The following is an 8,614-nucleotide window of genomic DNA, read 5'->3' on the forward strand; positions in this document are numbered from 1 at the left end:
TCTCAAAGGCGTTTGATAAGGTTAATCACCTAAAGTTACTATATAAGCTGCAACATGGCATCCAGGACTGTACACTACAGTGGGTCAAATCATTTCTCATTGGACGCCGTCAGTCCGTCTTAGTCAATGGTGATAAGTCGGATGAGGTCCCGGTCACATCTGGTGTCCCACAGGGCTCTGTCCTCGGCCCTCTTCTTTTTCTGCTATACATAAACGACCTGCCTGAAAATATAGTTTCACAGGTCCGGTTATTTGCTGATGGTACTGCTGTTTATATCACAGTCAACAATGTTACACAACAACATACTCTGCAAGAGGACTTAACCAGGTTACAAAAATGGGAACACACATGGGACATGGAATTCAACCTGTCCAAATGTACAGTGATTAATATTTCCAGTCTAAAACACCTTACAAATCCACTTACACACTACATGGGCAGACACTAGCAACCGTGAGTGATGCAAAATACCTTGGTGTTAGCATCACTTCAGATCTAAAACTGGAACAAACACATAACCAGGTCACTTCAACAGCTAATCAAACACTTAACTTCATTAAGCGCAATATTCCCTCCAAACAGCAAAATATTAGGGAATTTGCCTACAAAACTCTTGTTAGACCACAACTAGAGTACTGCAGCTCAGTGTGGAGTCCACATACACAGATCAACATACATAAAATCGAGATGGTCCAACGCAGGGCCGCTCGATGGGTCACCAGTGACTATTCAAATTACAGCAGTGTCACACACATGTTAAAACAATTGGGGTGGCGTTCCCTTGCAAACAGAAGGAATGATGCCAGGCTACTGATGTTTTACAAGATTGTCCATGGACTGGTTGCAGTGCCGCCATCTTATAGTTTACCTCCTACCCGGCTCACTAGACACATGTATTCCCTATCTTTCCGGCAAATTCAAACACGTTGTAATTATTACAAGTTCTCTTTCTACCCGGCTACCATCATTCTCTGGAATTCTTTGCCGGCTGACATTGCTCAGGCACCTACCCTGAACCAGTTTAGGCAAGGGGTAACCAAACTGGGCCAGGACTTCTGAGTGACCAGGCTGTTTTTAATCCTTTTACTGTACATTTCGCCTTTTTACTAGCACTATCAGCTTTGTCTCAAATTCTCACAAATACTTTATGTATTACTTTATTTCTCCTGTACATTCCTGCTTTTAAACTCTTATGCACTGACGCGCACCTGCATAAAATACTCGCAAGGGTGTCATGCAGTATTTATAGATAGAGATAGATAGATATGGTCATAAATGTGGCCTCTGCGGTGTTAACATGCTTTTTCCTTTCATTTGAGTGGTGACCTAGTTTTTGACCCCACGTAACCCAGTAACCCAGTTGGGAATCATCAAGGTAAATTTTTATTTACCGTCGCTTTGTGAAACAAGGAATAGCCTATAAGCTCTGTAAGGCGCTTGAGCGATCATATTTAAGATCGTATTTAAGAACAGTTAAAACCAATTATACTTTACCCCAAGCAATTTGCTGGTACCCATTTAGAGCTAGGTCAACTGAAGCAATCGTGATAAAAGTTGCGGCCCAAGAACACACCGCAATGGGAGTAGCAATTGGAGTAGCCAGGAATCGAACCCGGGTCTTCACCTCCAAAAAAAAGCGTCTTAGCCCTCTCGACCTATGCGTCCACCGATGCGTCCAAGATAAACATTCTGACCGAGTGTCATAAAGATAGGGTCATAAATGTAGGCCTAGTCTCAATTAAGTGTGTTAACAAGCTTTCCTTTGATTTGACCTGGTGGCCTAGTTTTTGAGCCCAAATGACCCAGTTTTGAACTTGGCCTAGAGATCATCAAGATAAACATTCTGTGTAAGTTTGTTTCAAATCAAAGCATAAATGAAACCTCTATATGGCTGAAAGGGCCAAAATAGAAAATGTTGTCTCTTTCGGGGACAGTAACTCTAGAACCCATGATGGAATCCAGCCAGTTTTCGAAAGAAACTGAGATCTTATAGTGACTTAAGTTGTATGTAAGTGTGGTTAAAACTGAATGTAAAATGTCACTTCTATCGTGTTCACAAGGTAAAAATTTACAAATTTTGACTCTTTCAGGGTCAATTAGGGGCTGTAATTTCGGAACCTGTAATTGGATCTGACGGATTCATCATAAACTTGACAAATTATATATCATTGGAGAGATAATTTTAATACAAACTTAAAAATAAAGATTTTTGTCGTATTTTTGTTGTATATAAAAACTCTACTCAAAACACCTGTCAAGTACGTCATTTTGCGCTCTGCCGAAAAAATGACGTTAGTGGTCCTGTTTGGAGATTTACAGCTGCAAAATGGAGAATAACAGAAAGCTGGAAAAAAATACCAGCCAATCGGAAATATTGTCAACTTCAATTCGGCAAAATTTCAAAACAGTCCGTTGAAAAAATCGTTAGGTGGCGCACTTTACAGTGTTTTTCTAAAAGTTTTGAACATCACTACACGCTATTAAAATTATATGTCATTTAAAACGGCTAATCATTTTAAAAAGATATCTGAATATGAAAATATGAAAATTGTAAGTATTTCAAAACTTTTTGAATTTTGAAAATCCATAAATGAGCGAAAACGTTATTAAAAATTAAGAATTGCGATCCCATACACTAACGATGTAAAAACATTGTTTTGCTCACCACCAGATAAACAAATGTTAATGTATGACGTCACGGCGATCTTTCCTATAATAATAAATACAAATACAAATACATGGCATTTATATAGCGCAAAAATTATAAAATATTCTATTGCGCTTTACAATTACATATCACACATTTAACATATATACATACAAAACATGAACAGGATTCTAGAACTTAGATTTAAAGATTTGGACATATATAAATACTATTTTACACCACTTCTGAATATTTTGTATTTTAACAAGACTACACTCTTTGTTCATAAAACTGCCTAAATAAATGTGTTTTCAGTTTTGATCTAAAGCTGGCTTCAGACTGAATGTTTTTCAGATAGCTAGGCAGATCGTTCCACCATTTGGGACCAACGACTGCCATAGATCTGTCTGCTAGTTTTGTTCGCCGTCTAGGGATATTAAAGTTAGTAATTATTATTATTATCTGATTATTATTATTACATAATATTACAATAAAAATAATAAAAGATAAACTACTGATACTAAAAATAATAATGATAATAAAACTCGGGTATAGTGATAACTCAATGAGTTCTTATAATATCATGATTGTGATGAAAAAGGTCATACCGATGAAAGTGATCCTTCCATTATATTTATATAGAATACTTACAAAAAGAATGGGACAATAATTTTCTCATAAAAAATGCAATCACCATTATTGGGACTAAAATCAAATTATTGTGTCCAGACTATACTGATTCAGTGAATTTTAGATTTCAATAATAAATTGCCTAAAGGGTATATTTTCATGCTTTACTTTATAACACTGAAATGCACATTCGGTTTTAAATCTTAGACAAATTCTATTTACAATATTCTGCAAGAATTAAAATAAAACTTTTAGATGAGTGAATGACACATTTTTTAAAATATCAATTTTGAATTTGTGCACATCTCCAGACAGAGCTTGAAATTAAAAATTTGAAAACATAATGAATTTTGTAACATAGATTCTATTCCTAAATAAGTTTCTTATTATTTAATTATTATGTTCGATCAACAAATACCTTCATTTTCATGAAAAATGCCAAAAATAGGTATAACTTTTAAAGTTACAACATATTTATGGAATTAAATACATCGTTTCCGTTTCTCCTTCTCACTAATTGATACACTTGTAATAAGGTAGACTTTCCAATGAACAATGACCCTTGTTTATTGGAATCATACTGTGACAGTCATTTAGCCCCCAACTGTGCTAATGAAGGCCAACTGCCAAGTTGGCTAATGACTATCAGTCAATTATTTGGGTGGGGGTTAATTGTAAGACATGTTCTAAATGTTAAATCTTTCTAAAAAGCTGCGGGCCTCCAGACCTGACCATGCTGATATCATATGAAAGGGAATGGAATTACAGACAGCTTAGCAAATGAATTTGCACTACAAGCTCAAGAACTAGAAGGTGAGAAGCAGGAGAGAAAATTATTCAAGCTGACTTAAATGACAATAACAATGTTACGACAAACAGACACATCCAGAAAAAAGAAAGGTATTTTCTCACTTTTCGGACAGAAAAATCTCTATTTTTAGAAATGCTGGAAAATCTTATCTCACATGGGTTATCCCACACTCCTGTGACGGACTACTTAATGCACTGAATATACATATTATTTATGTATAACAATTAAAAATCAGGTACCTTTATCTTTTCTCTCCGTTCCTTATAGTGTATTTCTCGATTCAAAATTCATTACTTTATGATAAGAACGTACCGGTACGCTACAAACGATAAAACTAAAGCGGAACTTTGTTATTGTGCGTCACTGAAATGTCACGACGTCACTTCTGCTTACGGACGTCAATTTCCCGCGTTTTAAATAGTTTCATATTTTCATGCTTGTTTTTATTGTTTCTGTTGTTGTAAGTGAGAAATAGAATCCATCATTGGTGTTCGGTGAAGATCGGAAATCCTAACCCTCGGCACAGCCTCGTTTAAGACTTGAGCGGTGCGCCCTCGGGTTGGGATTTTCTGATCTTAACTGAAGACCAATGACAGATTCTCTATATATGACATGAAGCCGAAAGTTGTGTTAAAGCAACGTAACTTCAACAGCTATATATAGAGGCCACTGCAATTTGAAAAAGCACAACCTCAAGGTCAAATTAGACACTCCCTTTATTGATGGAACACCCTTTTCTTGACTGTCACATCGCAAAGAATCACAGAGGACTTGCACCTCAAAATACGAGGCATCGATATTATTATGGAAGAACTTTACCAGTTCAATGGCAAATAAAAACATTTCTTCCAGCAGCCAAATATCTCATTGAATATACATCAGAACTCGACATAAACGATCAAATGTATCAGTTATAAGTTGCATAACACTACCCCAGAGACGCAAACATGAGATACTAGTTTAATTACGGGAGATGAAAACAACAACGATGTCTCATTGCGACCGAAAGATAAAGGTGTGATTACATTTAAAGTATGGAGTGTACAAGTAATGTATATGTGTATCAGCCTTAGTCCAGACTAGTTAAAGAATATCTTATTACATGAGCAAATTGGTTCCTTGGCTTTGCCTTAAGATTTGTACATTTCCTTTCTGTAGAAGGAGGTATCAAAGTGTTTCTAAGCTCAGTTTGTAAAACAATGGAGAGCGGAAATGAACCATTTGTCTAGATTCATACCTGTACCACAGCTTACTGGCTTCTGTATGGGATGACATTCGACCATTTTGTTTCTTTTTTAACACCTGCTTCCCCGAGAAATATAAGTGTATGATTAAAGACATATTTCCATTAATTTAAAAGTCTATACTAGTCTATACTACTTGACACTATATTATTATTTGCTTTTTTTGTTTCGAATAAGACTTATACAAATGTGACGAAGAAGAAAAAAAGTTATGATGAGGTGTATCGAATCCACGTTGAAGCGACTGAAATGTACATGGAATAACAGTTTGTTTTTGTTACAGATGATACAGTATCAGTCCAAACCCGAACATTTCTGGAGCCGAACACAAGCATATGAGCCGTGCCATGAGAAAACCAACATAGTGGGTGTGCGACCAGCATGGATCCAGACCAGCCTGCGCATCCGCGCAGTCTGGTCAGGATCCATGCTGTTCGCTAACAGTTTCTCTAGTTCCAATAGGCTTTGAAAGCGAACAGCATGGAGCCTGACCAGACTGCGCGGATGCGCAGGCTGGTCTGGATCCATGCTGGTCGCAAAGCCACTATGTTGGTTTTCTCATGGCACGGCTCATATTCACTTCAAGGTGCGTTGACTTAAAAACCACCCTTTGAGATTGTGGTGTTTGTTGTATATTTTCTCATTTGTACGGAATATTAAATAATAGCATAGTTTTTGCATTATTTTGTTAGTATACTTGTGTATATAAATGCGTATGTAAATACCAACGAAATAAACGAACTCATTTGTACGCAATATATCGTGGTTCCATGACGATTAAAAGAAACTTGTATTCAGAAGTGACATTTCATAATGTCATACTGCAATAACGACAGTTTTCAGGCAGCTGTGTACGTGCCAATGATTTCTAAACTACCCCAGTGTGTGTTTGGTTTCTTGCCTGTCTTGTGATGAAGGAATTAAAAAGATGTAAGTTGGTTAATTTTCGAAATTTTACAAAACTGTAAGCATAAATTAGTTTTAAAGACATTTTTCTATAATCTTAAACATTAACGCAGAAAAATAATTTAATTATATCAGAAAATTTTACTTAAAAACGTATAAAACGTTTTAATGCTTTTTTTTATTTGTTACCTTTTGAGATGATCCTGATTTCGTGTAGCGTTATTTTCTTAAAACAATGTTCTTAAAATAAGGTTTCATTGATTTAATGATAATTTTGTAACAGATATGTATTTTGATCTAAACTGAAAACATCTAAAATACTACACACATATGTCATATATATAATAAACCATGTTTGTCATTACTTATAATACAGTAGACTTGATGTCTAACTTATCAGTTTATCTTTGTGACTTTTAGAGTTCGATGTATTGAAGTCATAAACATAACGTTTTAACGTAAATGTTCCTTTTTGAGTCGGCAACATACACAGTGATTTACTTCTATGCTGAAAATACACAAATACCTAAAGAACAGTAATATTTTTCAAGTTTTTATTTCATTTTCCAGTCGCCGTTTTGTTGGGTTTAATAAGTTATGTGTCGGCCAGGTATTTCAACATTTATCATGAGAACATAGGTGAAAGTAGCGTCAAAATCCAAGATGATAACCAAAGTGGTGCTGAAAATGATCGATATCTCAACGAATATCTAAATCGGTGCAAGGAAAATTCTGCCGAATGGTACAAGTGTCGGAATGATGAAGACGAAAACAACAACAACGGTTACTCAGATGAGGATTATAGTAAGGAATTAGAAGATTTGAGGAAATATGAAGATAATAAAAACTGGTTCCAAGACAATGGACAACCAAGTTCATATCAAGACATGTTACACGATAAGAATGACATGTTCCTAGCCAAAATTGGCAAGACCCAAGACAGTAATGACATGTCCAAAGAAATGAATGATATGTTCAAAGGCAAGAATGCCAAGCCCCAGGAAATAGACGACATGCCCAAAGAAACAAATGACAAGTTCAAAGGCAAGACTGGAATGCCCAAGGACACTAATAACGTGTCCGAAGAAAATAATGATATGTCCCGAGACGAAGACGGCGTGAAAAAGGGTAGTAATGACGTGTACTACGACCAGAATAATATGTTTCATGGCAAGAATGGCATGCTCACAGGTTGTAATGATTTGCCCCAAGCCAAGAATGGCGTAACTAAATGCAGGTATTTTGTCTTACAAGACATTAATGGCAATGTAAAGGACGGTAATGCCATGTCCCAGGACTGTAATAGCATGTTCAAAGTTATTAATGGCATGTCCCAAGACTGTAATAGCATGTTCAAAGTTATTAATGGCATGTCCCAAGTCAGGAATGAAAATCAGAACGATCAACAGTATGACCACTGTAAAGAGTTTAACCGGAGGTACTGTAACGGGTATAACAAATTAGGGCGGTACAAACATGATGGGAGGTATGACGACGGTAGCCTAGATATGATACAGAATAAATACAGGTACAATCATAATAGAAAATATCGGCACGTTGGAAGAAACAAGTAGAAGGTTGGTGGCAGAACAAAGATAGAATAAATCAATATTCGGCGAATACAAACTTAGGAAAAAATGAAGACAACCAGTTGGATAACGACAGTAAAAGTCATTAAATAAAATACAAGTAAATTGAAACAACGCTGTTCAATAAAAATGAAAAAAAGTATTCATTTTGTTTGTACGAGTTGTTTTATTTTGTTATTATTTTTGTGAACACCAAAAACTCAGTATGTTCTAGTTTTCTAGGAAAGAGTACGAAGGATTCTTATTGTGACCTAAACTTTAAAATACCTTTTTATTGAAAATGACCTGGGATAAATAAACGTTGAAAAAAAGAGGGATGTTCATTGGTATCCACGCTCACTGCCAGATCCAATTAAATGCTTGATATATTAAATTCTACAATCCGGAATGTAAGGCCAGAGTTTTTTTATTTTTCGTTTTACGGGAGCGCCGGTCCTAAATATTGCAAAAATGGAATAAAATTAAAATTCATTTTCCCGAGTTTTATTTTGTTTTTTCCGCCGGTCGGTTGTTTACAGCCCCAAAGAAAATAAAATTAGTGTATTTCACCTGGACGTAATTTCACTGGAAGGAAGTTTAACGCGCGCAGTCCACTCGCCCGCTCGCATTGGCGAGTTAAGTCTGAGTAGGACGAGTAGACATCGCTGTGTACTCGACCGATCGGGCAAGTGGTTTTTTACGTCCTTACTTTACCAAAATTCAGAAATTACATCTCCAAAACGTCAACAAACTTTGAGATGGTTCAGTCGCTACCTGGATTGACTGGAATTTACCCACGAATCGTAA

General features: G+C 36.0%; 1 protein-coding gene across 1 annotated transcript; it reads left to right on the forward strand.

Moving 5' to 3' along the window:
• Positions 1-6,194: 6,194 nt before the first annotated feature.
• On the forward strand, positions 6,195-7,941 carry LOC123532907 (GATA zinc finger domain-containing protein 14-like). The gene is made up of 2 exons (XM_045314509.2): positions 6,195-6,263; positions 6,810-7,941. Exons 1-2 carry the CDS (start codon positions 6,245-6,247, stop codon positions 7,811-7,813), a joined length of 1,023 nt encoding a protein of 340 aa, XP_045170444.2. The 5' UTR covers positions 6,195-6,244; the 3' UTR covers positions 7,814-7,941.
• The last annotated feature ends 673 nt before the right edge of the window (positions 7,942-8,614 follow it).

This window comes from Mercenaria mercenaria, chromosome 11 (genome assembly GCF_021730395.1).
Source record: "Mercenaria mercenaria strain notata chromosome 11, MADL_Memer_1, whole genome shotgun sequence".
In the NCBI taxonomy this organism is placed as follows: Eukaryota; Metazoa; Mollusca; class Bivalvia; order Venerida; family Veneridae; genus Mercenaria; species Mercenaria mercenaria.